A 24,946-nucleotide genomic window follows, 5' to 3' on the forward strand; every position below is an offset into this window, starting at 1 on the left:
AGAACCTAAATAGGGGCACAGTAAAGGATTTGATCAGGACTTACTAAATGTCTATCCAAAGACGGATAGACAGATAAGACGGATAAACTGCATGCAGTTGTTATGTGCCCATGAGCAGGGGTGCTGGGAAGTAATTCATATTTCTAACTGAATTGAAATAAATTTAATCTATTTAACCAGAATAAATAAAATGAAACTCTGACTTGCAGCTTCATGCACCCTCATCTCTATCTGAGGCTCTTTTACTGATGTGCGGTCTAACTCCTGTAGGTTAGAGCGTGGGAGGCCTTCACAGGTTTGGACAGCAGGGTAAAGAACCTCTTAACTTCTCTCCGGGCTGTGGCAGAGCTCCAAAACACAGCCATACGAGCCCGACATTGGCACCAGCTGATGGCTGCTACTGGTGTCCGATTCACCATGGATCAGGTTTGAATAAAAGGATTTATTCATACATATACACTATGAAAGGATTCAGTATATGTTGGTCTGTTCTTGATTCTGGGTGAATTATGTGCAGTACTAGCAGCTACTTTTTAATATTCAAAACAAGCTCTGCTACAATGTGCTGCTAATTTAATGGAGAACGTTAACACACACACACACAAAGCAGTTCCTTATTTGTTTCCCAGCTTTACCTCTATCCTCACAGGACTTGTTTGTGCTGCAGAATCAGCTCACATTAGAGATCACATTAAAGTTGTTTGCACTTACCAGCTGCTTAATTCAAATTTAAATTACACAAAAATCTATTACAGAGACTGAGACACTTTTCATGTTACTCCACTGTACATTTATTTTAAAACATTAAATTCTTCCAGCAATGTACACACTTAATTATAATTAAAAAAAAAAATTGGGTTAGTTTATCTCATTCTTTCTGTTCTCCATCAGATTGGATGAGACGTCTGTCATCTTCACATCTACAGATGTTTTTTTTTTAATTTGGGTCTCTGTTTGGGTGAACCACTACAGGCCAGTCAATACTTGTCCGCAAGCCACTGCAGTGGTATCTTGGCTTACTGTTTTAGATCATGGTCATAATGAAATGTTAACCATCACTGCAGTCTTATGTAGGTTTCATTACTTCTGGAGCAAGTTACTTTGAAGGACATCTCTATATCTCTGATCAAGGTTCTTCTTACTTTTTCGTTTTTGCTGAAACCTCTTGGAAAGCTCTTGGTGGACTCTTCCATTTCATGTTTACAGAGAACAGTGTGCCCCAGGAAGACTCAGAGCTTTAGCAATGGTTTTATGGACATGTCTTGATCTGTGAGGCACCAATTATGGGAGGCTATATAAACGGATCTGTCTTTCTGTCCAATTAGTTCAGTTGTCCTCAAGCGGACTCCAGTCAAGATTTTGGCTCACGTCAAGAGAAATGAAAGCAAAGCAAATGCACCTGAACACAATTTAGACAGCTACAGCAATGGGTCTAACTAATTTTGTAAATCACAGATTTCCGTTTTTGAATGCATCTGCTAATTTAACGAACAAATTGGTTTGACTTCAGCATTATAGTATGTATATTGAGGAAAAAACTATTATTCATTCAACCAGAAAAGCATATTAGAAGCGTGCAAAAGAGACCCAACTTCCATCACTAACAATACGTAGGACGTGAAATTTTAACTGGGAAATGTTGAGGGATTGTTGATTTTAGTAGCTACTTAACCACTTTTAAATATTTAGTGTATATTATTGCATTATATTTGGTTACCACTGGTCAATTTTCTCTCAAATTTATTTATACCCTGAGAGGACTTGCATATTGTGTTAAATGTTTTAATGTAGAAGATAAATGGCAGACCATTACAGTCAGCAGGTGAGCGTAGCAGCACAGGCAGAGGGAGGGTTATGTGGAGCAGATTGAATTAATTTGTCTCATTATAAAGCAAAGATCAGTTGCATTAGATATTCTCCTGAAATCTGTCAACTCCACTAATAATAGCAGCCTATGGATGTTCTACAAAATATCTTTATAGTATGAGCGGTAAAAGGTGGTGGTGTACAGATTCCACAAGTACAGAAGGGCTTTTTTTTTTCTTGCTTGCAGGGCACAAAAGGTAGACGGTTTGATTATAATAGCTGCTTATACTGAAGGCGTTCAGTATTAATGACAGCGTGTGTTCCCCTTAAACTGAAACCAGCAATCACTGCCAGCGCTCACTGTAAGATGTGTAATAGCATCTGATTATAGTTTATATGACACGTGGGTAAAATACAGTAGTGATGTAGTTTTCTGTTAGCAGAAGACAACTCTGGCTGACCTGCTGCAACTTAACCTGCACTGCTTTGAGGAGGAGGTGAGAGGGATAGTGGACAAGGCAGTAAAAGAGATGGGGATGGAGAAAGTCCTCTCCGAGCTCAACTCCACATGGACAGGTAGGGGAGGCAGATACTTTGCTGTAACCACACTTTCAAAAGTGTTGTCATTTTCTTACCTAGATTTTATGACCTGTTTATTTGTGTATTGATCCCATCCAGGTATGCAGTTCCAGTATGAGCACCATCACCGCACCCAGGTGCCACTGCTGCGCACAAATGAAGAGCTGATTGAGACCTTGGAAGACAACCAGGTCCAGTTGCAAAACCTCATGTCATCCAAGTACATCGCCCACTTTCTGGACGAAGTGTCGGCTTGGCAGAGCAAGCTGTCTGTAGCTGATTCCGTCATCTCCATCTGGTTCGAGGTGCAGCGGACGTGGACCCACCTGGAAAGCATCTTCATTGGCTCTGAGGACATCCGGTCACAGCTGCCCGAGGTTACACGTATATTCACTAACTGTGCTCGCACGCAGCTGATTACAGCTCGTATTTCAAGTATACATTAGTGACAAGCTCATTTGCATGCAAGCTTTAACATGCGCCCTTGTTGTTTGCTGTTAAAGCTGTTAATTAAGAATTTGTTAATTAGACCATACTCCCAGTTTAGGTGCTGAGATTACATGACTTTTTAATTGCTCCCATGATGTTCGGCCTGCGCTTAAACCCAGATGTTTGCTATTAAACCTCTGATTCTCACCTCTCTCTTGTGAAAACCTAAATCCCACGGCTCTAAAATCCTCTGCAGGACTCCAGGCGCTTCGAGGGGATTGATGCTGATTTCAAAGCGCTGGCAGGTGCCATGCATCACACGCCCAATGTGGTGGAGGCCACTAATAAACAAGGCCTGTTCAGGAAACTGGAGGACATCCAGAGCAGGTGAGAATTCTTGTCTGGGAACTCTTCTATGGGTTTCAAACTGTTTACACAGTGTGAGCACATTCAAACACACACACGATTGTGTATTTTTCTACAGGCTTTCTCTGTGTGAAAAAGCTCTGGCAGAGTACTTGGACACCAAGCGCCTGTCCTTCCCAAGATTCTACTTCATCTCTTCAGCTGATCTGCTGGACATTTTGTCTAATGGCACCAACCCACACGAGGTGCTTTCACAAATATTTGCCTGAGCGAGAAATGTACACTTCAGTATGTTCAGAGGCAGAAAATGTTGCTTAAATTTTGGTGCAGTTCTTCTACAAGTTACTTTTTAATAGTTTAGCTCTTTTTCTGAGTGCTGTTGACTTCTGTAGTACCCTCACTGCCCATACCGGGGCAATGTTGCTTACAGTTTTTTAGCCTGTTTCAAACTCCACCATCAGGAAACTGTTTTATGCATTTTCTACTTCAGAGAAATAAATCATTGTTAAACACAACTTGCAATTAAATCTATCTAAAAAGGAAGTTTGCCGGCATGCAGCTGAAAACAGGTCTTGCCCTTCGATTAACAATTGTAAAAAAAAAGGTAATGGAATCCTATTTTATTTTGCACGGCAGCAGAGAAAATAAGAACCAGACAGTGAGCTGAGTGTAAATTAGGCCTGAGCTTAATGCATTTGTGTGTTTGCTCAGGTCCAGAAGCATCTGTCTAAGCTTTTTGACAACATGGCTAAGATGCGATTTGAAGCAAATGGAGAGGGGAATCCTTCGAAGAATGGACTGGGCATGTACAGCAAAGAGGAGGAGTATGTCCCTTTTAATCAGTCCTGTGACTGCACTGGACAGGTAAAATATACACTTACATGGTGGTAAACTGGACATTTATTATGTTCGCTGGGGCACTACAGCTGTCTGTAATAGGTCAGAAGAGTCATTTCACCTACTCTTCTACAAATAAAAGGACATTGAGGGAATATATATAAAATATTCTGTAGTTATCCAAATCCATAATACAGACACAAATGAAATTGAGTCTGTTGTTGCCCCTGGGGTTTTGCATATCAAAGACCATAAATCCATTAATTTTCCATTACATCCCATAATATTTGCCTGACTCCACTTCCACTCTAATGCTTATTAATGACCTCATTAGGGTCCATTGATAAGAGAGCCGGTTAATGCTCATGTGACAGACATTTCAATGTCTTTCTACTTGTGTTTCTATTCGCCGAACTTTGTTATTTTTCCTTGGTAAGGTTGAGGTGTGGTTGAACCGGGTGCTGGACACCATGCGCTCCACAGTTCGGCATGAGATGACCGAGGCAGTGACAGCCTACGAGGACAAACCCAGAGAGCAGTGGCTGTTTGACTATCCAGCTCAGGTAAACTGGCCCAGTGAGGTGTATGTATAGTTTAGTCAGCTTATCTAACGCCTGATTGATACGTGAACTAATTAATGCCTGATCTGATTGAATGGTCATTTCATCAATATTTCATCTAACAGTGCTAACAGTCGCTAGTTTTATACATACAGTTTGTAGCAATTTCAATCATCTAGCACAAGCTTATTGCTGTTAACACATACTCATAAAATTATGACACATATGTGTCAGCATTTTTACATAGTCATGATAGCTGACAACAATTTTTGTTTAGAAAGAGTTTAGTAAAAATATGTCATATCAGGAATGGATAAAAGTTGAATTTTAAAAAGTTACAGGGATCTCTGCCTCTAATCTTGAGTTGAATTTATGCCCTTGACAGATTAATAGCCAGGCCACATAAAACCTGCTCAGCCCATCCAGTAATCTTGCTGACTTTTCAGACTGATCAATAAAAACAACCATTAAATATAATCTTTTCATCTCAAGCCAAATTTTCTGGCAGAAATGAAGGCAGAGCCTCATGTATGTAACATATGCGTACTATATATAGGAAGCCTATATACATCATACATGTTTGTTGGCTCCATTTCTGACTGATGCTGTTTTATTTAAAATGTATACAAAATCAAAGAATCTGATTAGCTTAAATACATGATTCTGTAGATGAATTTTATCTCAGATGCTTTGCTAGTTCTGATTCTGTCTGCTTCTCTCTCATTATCTCTGATTCAGGTGGCATTGACCTGCACTCAAATTTGGTGGACATCTGACGTCGGCATGGCTTTTGCTCGTCTGGAGGAAGGCTACGACAATGCTATGAAAGAATACTACAAGAAACAGGTGTCCCAGCTCAACACCCTCATCTCTATGCTGATTGGCCAGCTTACGCCGGGTGATCGTCAGAAGGTTATGACCATTTGCACCATTGACGTCCACGGCAGAGATGTGGTGGCCAAGATGATTGCTCAAAAGGTAAAAGGAGGGCTGAAACCGGGAGAGGCGTGGTGGATAAATCTGGTCAAGAACCTGTTCTGTATAAACAGACTTGGTGAATGCTGCTGTATTATTTGAGAGGCTATTACCAGTGTGTAATTCATTCAAGATATTCGAGCAAGGTATTTCATTACCATAATTAGAGGGTGAAAAGCACAGATTATGTCTGGCTTTATCTAAAGCCTGAGCACTTTCTTTTTAACTGTTTTTTCTTTAAGGTGGAAAATTCTCAGGCATTTGTGTGGCTCTCTCAGCTGAGACATCGTTGGGGCGAGAAGGAGAAGCACTGTTTTGCCAACATCTGTGATGCCCAGTTTCTGTACTCCTACGAATATCTGGGCAACACACCACGATTAGTCATCACTCCTCTAACAGACAGGTAGGGAGGCCTAGACAGTCTTCAGGCTTAGACAACGAAACATTATCGCTGTCTGTCACTTGTTGCTATTTAAGTTCATTTTTAGCTCGCGTGTGATGTTTTCCGTCCTATCATTTCACACATGCAGTAAACAGTCATTATAAACATGTAGTTACTAATATTCCATAATGTGAGCTGAACATATGTAGAGGAAATCACACATAAACAAACTCTTGTGTGTCTCTGTTTGCTCTACTGACTCTGTTGCAAGACTTACCTAAGGCTTTCCAGTGCCTCAAAGAGACCTTTTAAGAGATGTATGAATGTCTTCGGTTCATAAATGGACCTCTGTTTTGTGTCCCCATGCTCCCAATGTAGATGAGGAGTCTGAAAGAGACAGGAGCTAAAATTAACTCTTTCATTCAGAGCTGAAGACATTACATTTTGTCACTTAGCAAATGCTTTTATCCAAAGCAACGTACAAGTGAGGTACAAGGCAGCAAAAATTAAATAAATAAAATATAAACCCAAAATTCTGCATAGTATTGCATCTTTAATTCAGACAAAGTAAAAAGTAAAGATATTCATAGTTCTAGCTGGTAACTATTGACATGAATTATATGATCACTGGCAGATTTCATAAGCTGTGGCTAACTAGTTATTAAGGTAGCTCCATGGGTCGGTTGGCTTTGTTGTTTTTTGTTTTGAAAAGCATATGAAAGACTGTAGTTTTCAAAAGCCAAGTATCAGTCTCAAGCTGTTAAGGGGTTTACAGTAGCAAACGATCAATCAAAGCGAGTCAGCCCATACTCCACCTAGCAACAAATTCTAGTATATAGTTATTTACACGTTAATCGATCCATTGTAAAAGCATTTTTTTCCAACCAGCAAAATTCCATTTGTAGGACTGTCTGTTTTCTCCTAAAAATCTGAGTAGAAGATGCAAGCAGCGCTATTATCTGATATCAGCCATCTGACACTTTTTACATTTGAGTCATTATGTACACCCACCACAAGCAAGACTTTTTAGAAGATCTCAGCTTGGACACTTGCCAACAGCTTGTTTGTTCACATGCAAATGTTTCTGCAGAATTGCTGATAAGGTTTAAACTACACAGAGGTAAATACCTGCCTCTCAGAGCCCTTTGGCAAACTGCAGCATTTGACTGTGTGGTTTTCCAGACTGACCAGTATTCCCTTTGAAGCCTGAACAAAGCACAAACAATGGGCTTTGATGGCCGGATCAGCTACCGTGTAGCAAGACTTCACCATATGGTGCATGGCCTCACTGTGGCTCGCTACCACTCACACGGTTTGCCACGGCTTTCATTTCAACAGTGAACCATAGATCAGGGAGCTGGGTGCTAAATCCTTTAATCCATGACCTGAGAAAACAGCTAAAAGCATGTTTGCCGCATGCAACTTTCTTTGCCATTGAGTTGGCAAGAGAAGAATGCATCTTCTGTGAAGTGAAAACCTGAGCTCACCAAACATTGTATCTGAAAATGTAGGACTTGTTTTTAGCCTAATACTGTGCATATTTATACATTTCCTAAAGTATTTTACCTCAAATCACAGGAATGAAACACAAAGCAATATAACAAAAAATTAAATAAATAGATATCAAACTTCTATTTAAATTAAGTCAAACAGATTTCACAGCAGAAGCCAGAATTCAATTTTCTCTATGGTATTTATTAATAGTGACAAATTTAATTTATTTAAACACTGTGGCTAGGAGACACAGTTGGTGCAAACCTCAGTTCTTTTGGAAGTTGTAGGCTGAGAAAGTAAGAGGACGTGTCACAGATATTTAGAGGGTACTAGATGGTTTACAGCAACAAACCAGATATGTTTTCTGGAAGTAGTAATGGTAGTTCTAGTAGGGATTTGTCTCATTCTTAATTTTTCTTCAGTAGTCTACTACTAAAGATAAATGCATTGGTATGTTTTTTTTTTAAGTCTTAAAGAGACATAAATCATTTAATTTCTGATATATATTTAAGCTGATGTGGTTATTATTTAAGTTTCTGGTTTGGTTTGTTTCTCTAAAGTTTGATTGAACATGAGCTAGTGTGGGTGCTGTGAGTATCTCTAGTGATATTGTAATATAGTTTCCGTATTTTAGGACAATCCATCCATTATCCATTATCTTGAACCACAAACAGACAACAATTTAGAGTTCAATTCAATTCAATTCAACTTTATTTATATAGCGGCAATTCACAACAAATTCATCTTAGGGCACTTTACAGAATAAAGTCAAGATTATAAACATGCATAAAGAGAACCCAACAATTCCCCCTGGAGCAAGCTCTAGGCAACAGTGGAGAGGAAAAACTCCCTTTAACGGAAGAAACCTCCAGCAGAACCAGGCTCAGGGTGGGCGGCCATCTGCCTTGACCGGTTGGGGTGAGTGGAAAGTGAAGAAAGAAAAGAACAGAGCAACAAAAAGCAACAACAAAACATCAGGCAGGTTGCTAGGACCAGCCGGAGACACCTGCAGAAAGGGACAGAGAGAAGGGGACAGAGAAGGACAAAGACAACTACGGGAGAAAACACACAGAGTTAATGACATACAGTTTTGACAATTGGGGGGTGAGAGTAGAGGAGAGAGGGACAAGAGGAGGAAAGGAGCTCAGTGCATCGGGGGGTGGGTCCCCCAGCAGTCTAAGCCTATAGCAGCATAACTATAACTAACTATAAGCTTTATTAAAGAGGAAGGTTTTAAGCCTAGACTTAAAAGTAGAGAGGGTGTCTGCTTCCCAAATCTGAACTGGGAGCTGGTTCCACAGGAGAGGAGCTTGATAGCTAAAGGCTCTGCCTCCCATTCTACCTTTGGAAATTCTGGGAACCACAAGTAGGCCTGTATTCTGGGATCGAAGTGGTCTACTGGGATGATATGGTGCTATGAGGTCTTCTATATATGATGGAGCCTGACCATTCAGAGCTTTATATGTAAGAAGCAGGGTTTTAAATTCTATTCTAAATTTAATAGGAAGCCAATGGAGAGAAGCTAGTGAAGGTGAAATATGATCTCTCTTGCTAGTTCCAGTCAGCACTCTTGCTGCAGCATTTTGGATTAATTGCAGGCTCTTCAGGGAGTTACTGGGGCATCCTGAAAGTAGGGAATTACAGTAGTCAAACCTAGAGGTAACAAGTCAAGTCAAGTCAAGTCAAGTCAAGTGGCTTTTATTGTCATTTCTACTATACACAGTGGTACACAGTACACAGTAGAAACGAGATAACGTTCCTCCAAGAACCAAGGTGCTACAAACAACACAAGCTATAATAAAGTGCATCGAGTGCAACCAAGTGCAAACAGTGCAGACGAAAAAACAGTACAGACGGACAGTGTAGACAGACAACACAAGTAACACAGGACAGGACACAAGACACAAGACCCAAGACAGTGCCGACCAGTAAACCTACTGTATACTATTTTACAGTACAGTACAGTTCAGTTAAGTGTGCTAGGGGTGTTAAAAAAAAAGAGCAGCATGTAAACGGTATAGTGCATTTAAATGTCCAGCATGTAAAAAAAGTGCAATTGCATTGGAATGTGAAAAAAAAAAAAGCAGCAGGTAAACATTGTAGTGCAGTAAATGTAGAATGATAAAAGTAAATAAATAATAAATAAGTGGTGGTGGAATGAGATGAGTAGTGAGTGATGAGAATGTGCTGAGTTCGGTTTGCAGTGTGTTTAAGTTCTATTTCAGTTCTGTGTGTTGAGGAGCCTGATGGCTTGTGGGAAAAAACTGTTGCATAGTCTGGATGTGGTGGCCCGAATGCTTCGGAACCTCTTTCCTGATGGCAGGAGTGTGAAGAGTGTGTGTGATGGGTGTGTGGGGTCGTCCACAATGCTGTTGGCTTTGCGGATGCAGCGTGTGGTGTAAATGTGCATGATAGAGGGCAGAGAGACTCCGATGATCTTCTCAGCTGTCCTCACTATCCTCTGTAGGGTCTTGCGATCCGCGACGGTGCAGTTCCCAAACCAGGCAGTGATGCAGCTGCTCAGGATGCTCTCAATGGTCCCTCTGTAGAACATGGTCAGGATGGGGGGAGGGAGATGGGCTTTCCTCAGCCTTCTCAGGAAGTAGAGACGCTGCTGGGCCTTCTTGGTGATGGAGCTGGTGTTGACTGACCAGGTGAGGTTGTCCGCCAGATGAACACCAAGGAATTTGGTGCTCTTGACTATCTCCACTGAGGATCCATCGATGATCAATGGAGAATGGTCACCCTGTGCTCTCCTGAAGTCCACAACCATCTCTTTAGTTTTGTCAACGTTCAGAGACAGGTTGTTTGCTCCACACCAGGCTGTTAATCGTTGCACCTCCTCTCTGTAGGCTGACTCGTCGTTCTTGCTGATTAGACCCACCACGGTCGTGTCATCAGCAAACTTGACTATGTGGTTTGAGCTGTGCATTGCTACACAGTCGTGCGTCAGCAGAGTGAACAGCAGAGGGCTGAGCACACAGCCCTGAGGGGCTCCAGTGCTCAGTGTGGTGGTGCTGGAGATGTTGTTCCCGATCCGGACTGACTGGGGTCTCCCAGTCAGGAAGTCCAGAATCCAGTTGCAGAGGGAGGTGTTCAGGCCCAGTATGCTCAATTTCTCGGTCAGGTGCTGAGGGATGATTGTGTTGAATGCTGAGCTGAAGTCAATGAACAGCATTCGTACGTATGAGTCCTTACTGTCCAGGTGGGTGAGGGCCAGATGGAGGGTCGTGGAGATGGCATCGTCCGTGGAACGATTTGGACGATACGCAAACTGCATGGGGTCCAGGGAGGTTGGGAGTTGGGTCTTAATGTGCCTCATGACGAGCCTCTCGAAGTACTTCATCACGATGGGTGTGAGCGCGACGGGACGGTAGTCATTGAGGCAGGAGACAGTAGACTTCTTAGGCACAGGCACGATGGTCGTTGCCTTGAGGCACGTAGGAACAACGTTGCTGCTCAGGGAGATGTTGAAGATGTCTGTGAAGACATCCGCTAGCTGTTCTGCGCACTCCCTGAGCACTCTGCCAGGAATGTTGTCTGGTCCAGCAGACTTCCGTGGGTTAACTCTGCATAGAGTTTTCCTCACTTCAGCTGTGGTTAGACAGAGCACCTGGTCACTGGGAGGTGGAGTGGACTTCCTCGCCTTCACGTTGTTCTGTGCCTCAAACCGGGCGTAGAACAAATGCATGGACCAGTTTCTCGGCATCACTGTGAGACAGGATGCTCCTATTTTAGCAATCTTCCGTAGGTGGAAGAAGGCTGTTCTAGAGATTTGTTTTATATGAGGTAAAGGACAAATCCTGGTCAAAAATAACTCCAAGGTTCCTTGCAGTAGTACTGGAGGCCAGAATTATACCATCTAGAGTAACAATATGGTTGGACATCATGTCTCTGAGATTTTTGGGCCCAAATACTATGACTTCAGTTTTGTCTGAGTTTAGAAGTAAAAAACTGTGGGACATCCAGGCCTTTATGTCTTGTAGGCTTGAAGCTTGATTAACTGATTTTTTATCTGGTTCCATAGATAAATATAGCTGGGTATCATCAGCATAGCAGTGGAAATTTATGGAGTGTTTTCTAATGTTGCCTAAAGGAGACATATATAAAGTAAAAAGTATTGGTCCTAACACAGAGCCTTGTGGAACTCCATAGCTAACCTTTGTGTGCATGGAGGATTTATCATTAACATAAACAAAATGGAATCTATTAGATAGATAAGATTTAAACCAACCTAGTGCAGTTCCTGTAATCCCAATTTCGTGTCCCAGTCTCTGTAATAAAATGTTATGATCAATGGTATCAAATGCAGCACTAAGATCTAACAGAACAAGTATAGAGACGAGTCCAGTATCTGAGGCCATGAGAAGATCGTTGGTGACTTTTAACAGTGCTGTTTCTGTACTATGATGAACTCTAAATCCTGACTGAAAGTCTTCGTACTTATTTTTCTGTAAATGGTCTGCACTTATATAGCGCTTTTCTACCTATTGGCACTCAAAGCGCTTTACACTGCTTCTTATTCACCCATTCACACTCACAATCACACACACATTCATACACCGATGGGGGAGCTGCTATGCAGCTGGCCAACACTCACCGGGAGCAGCTAAGTTGGGGTTCAGTGTCTTGCTCAAGGACACTTCGACATGTGACCGGAGGAGCCGGGGATTGAACCAACAACTGTGAGATTGGTGGACAACCGCTCTACCTTCCTGCGCCACAGTCGCCCTGTACAGGTGGTCGCATAACTACTTTGCCACTACTTTTTCAAGTATTTTAGAAATAAAGGGGAGATTAGATATTGGTCTGTAATTGGCTAAAACACCTGGGTCAAGACAGGGTTTTTTTAAGTAATGGTTTAATTACAGCTACCTTATAGGCCTGTGGTACATAGCCTGTTTCTAAAGATAGATTGATGATATCTAATAAGAACGTATCTATTAAGGGTAAAGCTTCCTTGAGCAGCTTAGTTGGAATAGGGTCTAGCAGACAGGTTGTTGGTTTAGATGAGGTAATAATTGAAGTTAGCTCAGAGAGATCTATGGGTAAAAAGCAGTCTAACAGGGATTGGGGCCTTATCGATGACTCTAGCACTGCTGTACATGAAGATCTATCTGTAATATTTAGGGGGAGGATCTGTTGAATTCTTTCTCTAATAGCTACAATTTTATTCATAAAGAAGCTCATGAAGTCATTGCTGTTAAGGGAATAGTAGGCTCAACAGAACTATGGCTCTTAGTCAGTCTGGCTACAGTGCTGAACAGAAACCGGGGGTTGTTCTTGTTTTCTTCTATTAATGATGAATAACATGCATTTCTGACATCACGGAGAGCTTTTTTGTACATTTTTATGTACAAAAAGACTATTTTTCCAGGCTAAATGAGATTCTTCTAAATTTCTGGAACGCCACTTCCTTTCTAACTTTCGTGTTGCTTGTTTTAAGTTGCGTGTTTGTGAACTATACCATGGAGATCACCTCTGCTGGTTTACTGCCTTTTTTTCAGAGGGGCTGCACTATCGAGTATTGTATCAACAAGATAATCTATTTGTGCAGGAGCAACATTAAGGAGACTACTTTTCATTGTATTAACATATGTTGAAGCATATGATGAAAAAGTAATTTCTTTAAATTTGTTGACAGCTTTTTCATTTAAGCATCTGCTATAGTGGAATTTTTCCCTAACTGCTATATAGTCCGTTATTGTAAATTCAAATGTTATTAAAAATGGTCAGACAGAAGAGAGTTGTGAGGAAATATGGTTAAATTATCCGCTTCAATTCCATATGTAAGGACAAGGTCTAACGTGTGACTAAAACAGTGAGTGGGTTTATTTACATTTTGGGAAAAACCAATTGAATCTAATAATGAATTAAACGCAGTGCTCAGGCAGTTACTGTCAGCATCTACATGAATGTTAAAGTCACCCACTATAATGACTTTATCTGTACTAAGCACTAAATCAGATAGAAAAACTCTGAATAAGGGACTGGAGGATGGTACACGATAACAAATAATAGTGGTTTTTGAGTTTTCCAGTTTGGGTGTGAAAGGCTAAGAGTAAGGCTCTCAAATGAGTTATAACTATGTTTAGGTCTAGGGTTTATTGATAAGCTAGAATGTTAGATTGCTGCAACTCCTCCACCTCGGCCTGTGCTTCTAGGAACATGATAATTAATATGACTCATTTAAACTGACATATTCTTCTTGCTGCAACCAAGTTTCAGTGAGAGAAATCTAATTGATGATCACTTATTAAGTCATTTACTAACAGAGATTTAGAAGAGAGATCTGATATTTAATAATCCACATTTAATAGTTTTGGGGTTTTGTTCTGTAAGAGGAGTAGTCTTAACTTTTATTAGGTTATTATGATTAACTCCTCTTGCTGTCATTTTCAGTTTATGTAATTTAGGTTGGGGAACAGACACAGTCTCTATAGGTATGTGGGAGTTGTGGGGGGGTGACGGTTGTAAGGACACTGCAGAGAGGTGTGTAGGACTGGATCTCTGCATCCTAGGCTCAACTCTGGATTGTCATACTTTTGGTTGTTTAATAAAACCAGCCATAGTTCTGGATAAGAAAGCTGCACCATCTAAAGTAGGATGGATGCCATCTCTCCTAATCAGCCTAGGTTTTCCCCAAAAACGTTTCCAATCGTCTATGTAGCCCACATCGTTTGCTGGACACCACCTAGACAGCCAGCGGTTGAATGACGACATGCGGGTGCACATGTCGTCACTGGTCACATTTGGCAGGGGACCAGAGAAAATTACGGAGTCCGACATTGTTTTAGAAAAGTTACACATTGATTCAACCTTCATTTTAGTGATCTCTGATTTGGGTAATCGGCGTCATTAACTCCCACGTGAATAATAATCTTACTGTATTTACGTTTATCTTTAGCCAGGAGTTTCAAATATGATTCAACGTCGCCCGCTCTGGCCCCAGGAAGACATTTGACTACGGCCGCTGGAGTCTCTAACTTCACGTTTCTGACTATAGAGCTGCCAATTACCAGAAATGGTTGCTCAGCGGGTTTGTCGCTGAGTGGGGAAAATCGATTAGAAACGTGAACCGACTGGTGGTGAACCTCGGGCGTCTGTTTAGCATTAGCTCTCTTACGAACTGTCGGCCAGCCGGACTGGCTTCCCGGCTGCTCGGGAACTGCCGGGGGACAGCTAACAGGGGCTACGCTAGAGTCGCCAATTAACTAACATAAACTGTGGGAGGAAAGCAGAGTGCATGGAGGAAACCCATGCAAGCATGGAAAAATGGAAACCTCACATAGAAAGGGTGCGGCTGGCTGAGATTTGAACCTGGAACCTTCTAGCCGTTAAAACATCAGTTTTTTTTTTTCGTTTTTTTTTTTTGTAGTTTTTAGGGATATAAACTATCTGTAGCATTGAAATTTTTTGGAAATGACACACAACCTAAATAGATCACAGCAGGGATTAAATAAGTCTGCAGCCAATCATTCACAGCTGCAATTAACACACACACACACACACTACCACACACTTACTCACAAGCACACAGACCAACAGTGAGTAGAATGGATGGAGAATGGCTCAGACAGACATATATGTAGCCGTTTCTTTTAAAAGCACTGTAGTAAAATAAATCACCTTGTCACAGCCACAGTTTAGTTTCTCTCTCTCGTCTTGTATCTGTCTTTAGTTATTTTGTGCACGACCTCCTTATCCAGCCTCCTCAATGACTGACTGTGAGATGTTAGGACATATTTCATGGGAGATTCATAAAGCTTGTTGGCATCCGCATAATACACTGTATACAGATGGGTTCATTTGTCTTCTCTGAGCTTCCCTCTCTCATTATGCTTTCCAATATTTGCCCCCTCTGTACATCACAAATCATCTGATAACTAGTAGCTCATGAAAATCAAAGCTGTGTTGATATTTAAGGCAAACCAGTGTTTATTGTTATGATCAATAAACTTCTGATTGTGTCAGTTCATGTCGATGATGCAACTGCTTTTTATTGATAGTAGAGGGGCAGTGTGTTTGTTAGTCCTGTTAGGTTCTAAGGGAAAAGCATTCACTGGGTATCACTAATCATCCTGTGTGATAATCAAAGCACAAAAGCAGATTATATTATCATATAATAAAGTTATGTATGTCAGTTTTTCTTAAAAAATTGTAAACTCAGGGTTTGTCATTTGTACGTGTTATTGCTCTTAATTACTTCTGCAGAAATTAAGGCTTTTTTAATTGTGCATTTAATAAGTCAGTCTAGATGATTCTAGATGAGCTGCTTCATATTATTCATTTTCTTTACTAAAGAATTTAGTATTCATTTTCTGTATTTAAAGTATTTTGATGTTGTCAGTTATAGTATGTCACAGTATTTTATTATGAAACTGGACATAATAAATCACAAAAGTTTTAGAGTGTGTGGCAGTGATGTATTATGGAATGTAATCATGGAACAGCAATTCTTTTTAAAAGTACATTGTTTTTGAATTGGGGAGAAAAACAACTGCAGAATTGTTTGTTCCTGTTTTCTCTCATATTTATTACAAGTTATTGCATGTGGTGGCAGGGGAAGATAATTGTTTGTATGTACAGTAGCCATTTCAGTGGGTTGTGTGAGGCAGAAGGGAATTGTTGTTTTGTTTTTTTATACTTTTCTTCCACTTTTTCAAGATGAGATGATAAGATCAGTGTCACTCTATGTGAAAGACAGCTGAAGGCAGTGCTTTCCTGAAGTCTTGTCATCGCAGTAAGGTTGCCAGGCAACCAGCGGAGATGCTACACAGGCGAATTCATTTAAAGAGTCTGTGTTGCTGTGTTGATCAAAACAATTAATTTAAATTCAACTGATCTACATTAATTCTGCTCAACCCTGCAGTTTTATCCCATCACTGCAACTTTTCCAGACATGTGACCTACACTCTGTACGGGGAGCCTGTAAACATTATGTGGTGTGACTTCTCAAAGTTCTTGTGTTCAAGTGACAGGTCCAAAAAGAGAAGAAACATCCACGTCAGGGGATATTGTACATCATTTGTGGGAGTCAGGGAGCTGTTATTAATATGCAAAAGACAAAAGCTTTCTAAAAAGAAATAGACTCTAGGCCCTGTAGTTTGGTACAAAGCACAGTTATAGAGGTGTGATTGACTGTCTGAAGGATAAACTGCATGTGTACGTGTGTGTCATAAACACAAAAGCGAGGTTTATTCTGACTGGAAGAAGTTGCCTAAGAGATTTACAGAGTTATACAAGGGAAAAAATGACAAAATAATGACTTAATAAGTTAAAATAAAGATATACTATCTCAAAAAAATGACTTACCAAGTCAAAATAAGGAGAGTTTCTCAATATTTTGACTTTGTCAGTGTCGGCTCTTGTTATAGTCCATATAGGTGGTAACCTAGGGACCACGTGCTGGAGGGGGCACTGCTGCAAGCCCTCAAATAAAATAAAATAAAATAAATAGTATTAATTTGCAGCCCTAATTGGTACCATTTCCTTTGTTTTCCATTTTGAAATTAAATATACAAATACAGAAACAATGAACAAAAACAAGCCCCCTATTTGTTTGATTGATGGGGGATAGGACAAGTTATTGGTGCATATATCAGGTAGCGTGTTCCTGTTGACAAACCTCAACAAGTCATATTGCTGGGGTTCAGGCAGCATTGCCCAGGACAGGAAGACTGAATACGTTGGTAAGGAGGACCAGCTCTGTCCTGGGTTGCCCACTGAACTCTGTGGAGTGGGTGGGTGAGAGGAGGATGTTTGCCAAGTTGACAACACCTGCGGATGGATCGACAATACCTCTCACCCGCTGACTCAGACAGTGGAGACTCTGTGCAGCTCCTTCAGTAACAGACTGATACACTCTCAGTCTAGGAAGGAGCTTTAACGCAGGTCTTTCATTCCCACCGCTGTAAGACAGTACAACTCAAAAGCTCAGCTGAACATTACTGATTATGGTTAATTACTGTAAATTCTCTTTAGTTTATACATGCTTTTGGATATGCACTTTATATTCTATTTTATATTTTTTGTAAATACTTTAAAAATGCTTTTGGCACTTTATTCCATTCCTGTGAGCTGCTTTAATTAGTGAATTTTCCCGCTGCGGGATCAATTAAAGTTGATCTCGTATTTGTCATATTGATACTGTCATCATGCAAGGGCCAAAAAAAGGCCCTCGGGTGCAGTTTTCGTGAGGTTTCAGGTATCATCATGATACTATAGATGCCTTTGCAGCAAGTAAGTCCAGACGTGTACAAGTCATTATTTTGAGATAGTATCTCATTATTTTGACTTAGTAAGTCATAATATTGAGATAGTATCTCATTATTTTGACATAGTAAGTCATAATATTGAGATAGTATCTCATTATTTTGACATAGTAAGTCATAATATTGAGATAGTATCTCATTATTTTTGACTTAGTAAGTCATAATATTGAGATGCAAGATCATGATTTTTTTTTTCCCCAGTGGCAGAAACAGGCTCAATACAAGGGTCACGTGCACATCCATGACATCTTTGTCCAAGAACATATGTCTCTGTTCAAATGCACATACTTGTCAGTGGTGTCAATCTAATTTAATCTAAACTAATCTTGATACTTTCAGAACCATAACCTAAAACACAAATGTGAGCAAAAGTGAATCTTCCAAAATTCTTAACTAGTCTTTTAAATAACAATTTCATACTTCTGTAATGATGCTTTAAAATATATAGAGTTTGTTACTTAGCTCGGTGAAACAGGCAAATGATTTTTTCACATGCCCAAAATATATTCATACTACTGCACTTTATGCAAAGGGAAGTAGGTGGCCTTGTCCTCATCTTTATAAATCAATCAAAAGAGAAAGCTGTCAGTGATGTCTCTGTTTCCTTCTCTGCTATATTTAGATGCTACATCACTTTGACCCAGTCCCTCCACCTGACCATGAGTGGAGCTCCAGCTGGGCCTGCAGGCACAGGCAAGACTGAGACTACTAAAGACTTGGGTCGAGCCCTCGGCATCATGGTCTACGTATTTAACTGCTCTGAACAGATGGACTACAAGGTGAGCTGCTTGCATACACGAACCTGCATTTGAGCCTGGGAATGGATCTAATGTGCATATAACATGCAAAAAAAAAAAACTATTCATGTTTCTTTTCATCCTTGCCTTTGTCAGCAATATGGTTTGCACTTGCTATTAAAGTTGTCCACCCATCTTTACACCTTTCTCTTTTCATCTTTTTTCTTTTCATCTTCAGTTGCCTGTTACCTCTTAAAATAAGAGCTGATTAGTTGAACTCTCATTATTGCTTTACAAAACTTTGTCAGAATGCCATCCCTGTGCCCAGGGTCCTCCCGGCTTTATTATGCTTCTTGTATATTCGTTCTGCATATAGAATGGTCAAGGGAGACATAAACATGCCGTTGTCATTCAGCTTGCTCCTGCTTCCCCCAGACAAGCACATCATTACAGTATAGAGGCACAGAGCACCCCTGGCTATACACGCCACAGCAAGATGTCAGAAATAAGTGCTAATAGACTCCAGGAGGAACACAGGCAGTAGAATCTGGCTTCAGAGCCCCACACTGTTACTCATACTCAGTAATGCACACACACACACGCACAGACAGACATGTTGAATCAATCCTCTAGTCAGCTCCAGTTTGCGTCAGAGGTTTCCTCTGCCCTGTAATTGGAGAGAAAAGTCAGCTGGCTGCTTCATCCTGGTCCAGCTGCTCTCCAGAGAGCTGTTCACCTGCTCTCACAGTGACCCTGGGAAAGCTAAAATGTGGGTGGTAGACATTTTAGCCTTTCTCTTTTTGCCATCAGCTCGTTTTATTAGTTTGACGCCTTGTTTATGTATCATCCTGTTAACTTTCGCCTACTCTCTGCCTGCTGTGGTGCTGCCATGGGTGTTTTTCCATATATCTTCTGTTTAATTGGTGATACATCTCTGTCTGCCTCACTGCCTGCCTTATCAGTCAAACTTGTGAGCCTGACAGACTGACGTCTTGTCCCATTGTCTCCATCTGAATCTGTCTCTCCCTCAATGTACACCAGTCCTGCGGGAACATCTATAAAGGTCTGGCTCAGACGGGGGCATGGGGCTGCTTTGACGAATTTAACAGGATCTCAGTGGAGGTGCTGTCTGTGGTGGCTGTACAGGTAGGTGCATGTCCAGTTCCTCTGCCTCAGGCACTTATAAAATCCCATGCAGTTCAATTCCTCATTTTGTGTGTTTGTGTGTGTTTGTTTTCACCCTCGGTGGGTGAAGCTACAATAAATGTGGGTTTTTATCACATTTGCAAGGTAGTCTATCCAAATCAAGTTGTATTGAAAATAAGCTGTTGGAAACAGCATAGCTGAAGTAAATAGCCTCTTCATCACTGATCTCAGGCCTAAATTGCTTCAGCTATAGAAGTAATCCACCAAGGCTGACACCTTTGCACCCCAGAGCTTCCTAATAATTGGAGTGTTCTCTGATCTGATTTGAGAGTTGAGGATGGAAAACAGTCTGCTTTGCTTGCCTTTGGTGTAGGTCATGATGCTCACATCCTCGCACACTAATAACAGCAACTTTGAATACACAAATTCTAAACTCTTCAAGGATGTGCTTCAGTAATTTGGATAAATTCTTTGCTTATATTTAGTGCTCTGAGCACAACTTTGTTTTGCAAATTTGTACAAACAGGGATTTGTACTTGTAATAAAAGTTATTTGCCTCTGAATTAACGATCTCGCTAAAATAGCAAGCTGTTCTTGAAGTGTTATATTCTTCTGACACCAAAAAGCCAGTCAGTTTCAGTCACATTAATTGTTAGAGATATATGTTCTGATTGCTTTTTCCATTTTGAACCAGGTTATAACTTGTTAAAAGATTCAATGAATCCATGACCTGCAGGAGAACACTGTGGTTGCCTTTCGGTACTTTTATTAATCACTGAATGGTCAAGTAGAGTTATTATTTTTACTGTGTGGATTATACTTTAGCTCCACTGGCTTCTTCAGCTGCACAACATCCCCACAGTAAGTAAAACCAATAGAGGACACGGTTAATGAATGCCACAGAGCACTAATTAAATATTTGGTGAAAACCATACAATGAACAGTTTAGGGGTTTAATAATTCTAGTGTTTATTATTATCACTGTCAGGCCAATTTGGTAAATGGTCCACAAATAATTATTAAAGTTTTCAAATTGTGTACTTATATTATTACAAAGCATGGTTTTTAATGATTGTGTCTGATCAGTGTGCTTTTCACAGTGGATTCAGAACTGGATTGTGGTTTATTAAAATCTAGTCGAACCCCATCAGAATGTAGCTTGTACTACAAAAAAAGACCACAAATGACTGCAAGCCATCTAAAATTACCCTTTGAATAATCAAATGAAATCTGTCAAGAGTGAAAAAGTAAATTTTATATTTTTCTCTCTTGCTAGAGAAACTTTGGTGTCAATCTTGAACAGGCATCGAGTATAGTGATTGACCGCAGGGAACATTTTAGCCTTTTAACATGTATTTTATTTCTTTGTGGAATGACTAAATCACGACATTTGAAAAAACTTTCCTTACAGATAAATAGTCCTGGATTATCCAAATTAACAGGCTTTTTTCTTGATTTCTGTATTGTTTTTTTTTTTTTTTACTGTAAATGCTTTAAGCACCACAGCAACTAGTGTGGCTTTAGATGTACCGGAAAGTTTAAAGTTTAGACATGGTCTGCTCACCTAGTTACAGCTAGACACAGGAATGTTGTGTCTTAGTTTTTTGAATTAATAATGAATTATTATGTGGAAGGTTGAAAATGACATTTATAGTGACAAACCCAAAAATAATTTGCTCCCAATACTGCGTCTTTGTCAGTGACATTATAATAAACATTATATTTTTAGGTTATTTGTCCATCCGTCCAACCTAACTAGATTTAAGTGGTAAAACATCAAGGTAAGTGCGAGCTAATGTCTGTCTAGTTCTTGGAAATGATGTCTCTCTGAAATGCCTTGAAGGAATTTCTCCTAATCTGGTACAAAATCCACTAGGACACAACGATAAACGTATTAAATTTGCTGATCAAGTTCCCATGACCTCAGAATTATTTTAAAGTACTGTATGTAGGCTTTTTCGTGAGGGCTGAGTTGTCTGTGTTACCATGAATTTCTGACAGTTGAGCGGCTCTGTGAATGAAATCCTTCAACATAAAACTAGAAGTTTGACTCAGGGTACAGCTTAAAACAAACAGCACATAAAACACATCCTGGTTGCTGCCAGATTTGTCCCAATAATCTATAACATACTGTACAAGTCAATGTAATATTACAAATGTAGTAAAATAACACATTTTACAATGTTAATTTGGTGTTGTTGTGCATGGGATACATTTACTACTTATGAAAGAACATCCTCAGATATCAGTCCTTCTGCAGCCTGATAGTCCTGCTCCTCTCATCCTCTGCTTCTAGCACCAAATGACTAATTAAAATATATTTTTTCAAATTAGTAAATTTGTCCTGAACTTTTTTTCTGTTCAACTTCTTTGTGTTTCCGCAGCATCTTGACTTTTCCTCCTCCTCTTTATTCACTTTGAAATATAAAAGATGTTTAAAAACCCAACAGTGCATTAAGCAGTAACCTATTCTAACTTGCAGTATGGATACAGTTAGGAGCTTTGGACTTTGTCAAGCTAACTAAAATACTGTATAAAGCAGCAACAATGTGACACTGAAGTTAAATTAACACCATGTAGAATGAAATAAGTACGTATACTTACATTGGGATCTGTCATTTGAAATGTCTCTATCTTCCTGCACCACAGTCGCCTCCCATTAGGATGTTGCATCTGTCCTCTGAACTCTGTCCTCCATGGCAACGGCCCCTGCTGTGTGCATTTTCTAGCACACAGGGGAGGTGGATTGATATTTGCAACGTGTTACCAGTCCTGAAGTAGGGATGTAATGTTCCACAAACAATCGCTGCTAGAAGTTTGATAAGTTGTGTGGTTCATTGTTAAATAATGTAGGGGAAACTCTGGAATATGACTCTGGAAGGTAGTAATTTGACCTCAGTGGGACTCGCTGGATAAATAAAGATAAAGCAAGAATAAATAAAAATATTAAAAAAAAAAAAACCTGATAAACCCACTGGCTGGTGAACATTCAACAGATAAACTGTTTTTTAAGGTGGGCTTGGAGACAAAAACGGAGCTGGAAGAGAGTGACTGTTGGTCTTTTTTTTTCTTTATGCTAACGTGTCAGTCATAACAACTTTGTGTTTATAAGCTTTTTGTGCTGCTTACAAGTGACAAAAAGGGAAGATTTGCTTTTGGTAAATCATTCCCCAGTATATGACAAAGTCCATTTTTCCATCTTTGAACTGAAATAAATGGATCATTATAACATGGTCTTCATCTTATTTTCTTCCCCTCTGTCTTCACAACACGAACAGTGACACATCAAGTGAGAAAACCCATCTACAGATTGGATGCTGTATACTCTCAGCGACCTGCAGTAGCTAATGGGCTTCTTTTGAGAAATCACTCATTGTCTGTGCGTTTCAGCTGATGATAGATTTTCTGCTATCACATGTGGTTATTCTAGATCAAACAGAACCCCTCACTGTCATTTCATAAGTCCCTCTGGCGTATTCTGGCCCTGCAGGCTATTGCCTCAGCCACTAACTTCACACATGTGCAGTGCTGTCATACCACACTGCATTAACTTGATAAGAATGTTGATAATGATTGTGATGATAATTGTGATAGACTTACCCGCCCTTTCTTCCCTCCGGTTAGTAGCAGTGAAAGTCAAGCAGTCTTCTGCATAAGCTATGGAAGTGTACAGTACTTAGAGAATTTTAAAGTGCCAGAAGAATGAATAGGTGTTGTTTGGCATAATGAATAATAAATCACGGTGTCTTATCTGTGGAGAAGTAGACCTTGAGAACAGAGGAGCGTCAAACTCCTGCTGTGACAGCTGGCAGCCTGCTCCAGTGCTCAGCCGTCTTCAGCAGAGCCAGTGCTGAGCCATCTCTCACCAAAGCACACACACCTAATCCATCCTTCTTAAGCGTGGGAGGGAGGGAGCAGCTAGCGGTGCACGGGAACATACTCAGCTGCTTATAGGGTCGGCTAACACAGGTGGCAGGACCAGGCCTACACTGGGTAAAACAGAGCCAAACAGAAGGCTGCTAGATGTAATAACATGGAAATAAATTGGCAAAGTTCAGCCTCTGTTAAACCGAATGCAGGCCTGGACTGTGAATATATCGAAGCGTCTAGTTCCAGTCTGTACAATGATGGGGACAGCACCTCTCGTTATATCTCTGTGGGACACCAGTGGTGCGCTGCTGTCATTTCACATAAAACTAATGTTCTTGAAAACCTTTTTTTGTCCTGCAGCTGCACTGTTTTTTTTTTTGCAGACCCCCCCACCCCCATCTCCTTGTTGTGTTAGTATGACTGAGTGATCTGTAGCTAAGTACTCATCCATGAAGAGATGTTCCTCCTCTTTCCAGCTGTCGAACTCGCCTTGCTCTTTTACCACACGCATGTTAAATTCATAAAGCCTCTTACTGCCTAGGAGTTTTAGGCCAAGATTCTCTCTGGATTTCTCTCTCTCTCTCTCTCACACACACATACACACACACACACACACACACACACACACACACACACACACACACACACACACGTTTTCCTCCCTTGTGAAATCCGCTAATTTTGTACCCACTGGTAGGATCCAGCCTTTCCAGTGTTTCTACACCTCAGTCAAAAAATCACACAAGTCAAAAAAAAAAAAAATCATTAACACAAATATCACTTTTTTCCATGCCCGTTTTTTTTCTGCTTGTGGGGTCTGTTTCTAACATTCAGTATTTGTGAGATCCATCTTCACACACATGCACATTTCGTGTTTTTATATCATAACAGGGAACAAAATCTTTATTTGGAGAAATTAGTTTCTGTTAACGTTTCTTTACATAGTTTTTAAAGAAAATGCAGAACAGTATCAGGGATTTACATTTTACTCTACATTCTCTCTATTCCACATCTGTGGTTCTTCTACAGCAACCATTTCACATATGGGCATTTCAAGTTAATGAAAGATCACCATAATGTAGTCAGGGCAATATTATAATACTTAAACCTTGAGCTCACCTCAATTACCAAACCATGCAGTTTTTCCCAAATCAGGGACCTTCCCTTTTATTTCTGTGGTTAACTAACATTTTACACAAAACAATACCTCATTGAAGCTCTTCTACTGTACTTTTCTTCTCATGGTAGTAATTCAATTTTTGATTAAAGTATTTAACTGCTTTCCAGTCTCGGTTTCCCAGAGCTGGAGGTTGTGCAGCAATGCAACGTTCACAGTCCACCTCACCAGAACTTGGTTCATCACTATAAATTTTCTTAAATTGTTTTGTACTGCAGCTCATTCTTCGAGTGTTCAGCTTGTTTTCACTGAAGTTTGATTACCCAAGTGTGCATAAATAGAACACGTTATATTGTAGGTTTAAGAACAAATCT

The 24,946-nt window shown here is 40.2% G+C and overlaps 1 protein-coding gene across 1 annotated transcript in view; it reads left to right on the forward strand.

Annotated features, from left to right (window-relative positions):
- dnah9 (dynein, axonemal, heavy chain 9) overlaps positions 1 to 24,946 on the forward strand; it is a 157,204-nt gene that overhangs the window by 37,687 nt on the left and 94,571 nt on the right. The window contains exons 24-34 of the mRNA XM_067489060.1: positions 271 to 426; positions 2,250 to 2,382; positions 2,485 to 2,762; positions 3,071 to 3,201; positions 3,299 to 3,425; positions 3,892 to 4,044; positions 4,455 to 4,580; positions 5,316 to 5,555; positions 5,795 to 5,955; positions 18,325 to 18,481; positions 19,481 to 19,585. Of these exons, the coding sequence (XP_067345161.1) occupies positions 271 to 426; positions 2,250 to 2,382; positions 2,485 to 2,762; positions 3,071 to 3,201; positions 3,299 to 3,425; positions 3,892 to 4,044; positions 4,455 to 4,580; positions 5,316 to 5,555; positions 5,795 to 5,955; positions 18,325 to 18,481; positions 19,481 to 19,585 (1,767 nt within the window). The remainder of the gene's footprint in view (positions 1 to 270; positions 427 to 2,249; positions 2,383 to 2,484; positions 2,763 to 3,070; positions 3,202 to 3,298; positions 3,426 to 3,891; positions 4,045 to 4,454; positions 4,581 to 5,315; positions 5,556 to 5,794; positions 5,956 to 18,324; positions 18,482 to 19,480; positions 19,586 to 24,946) is intronic.

This window comes from Channa argus, chromosome 20 (assembly GCF_033026475.1).
Source record: "Channa argus isolate prfri chromosome 20, Channa argus male v1.0, whole genome shotgun sequence".
Lineage (NCBI taxonomy): Eukaryota > Metazoa > Chordata > Actinopteri > Anabantiformes > Channidae > Channa > Channa argus.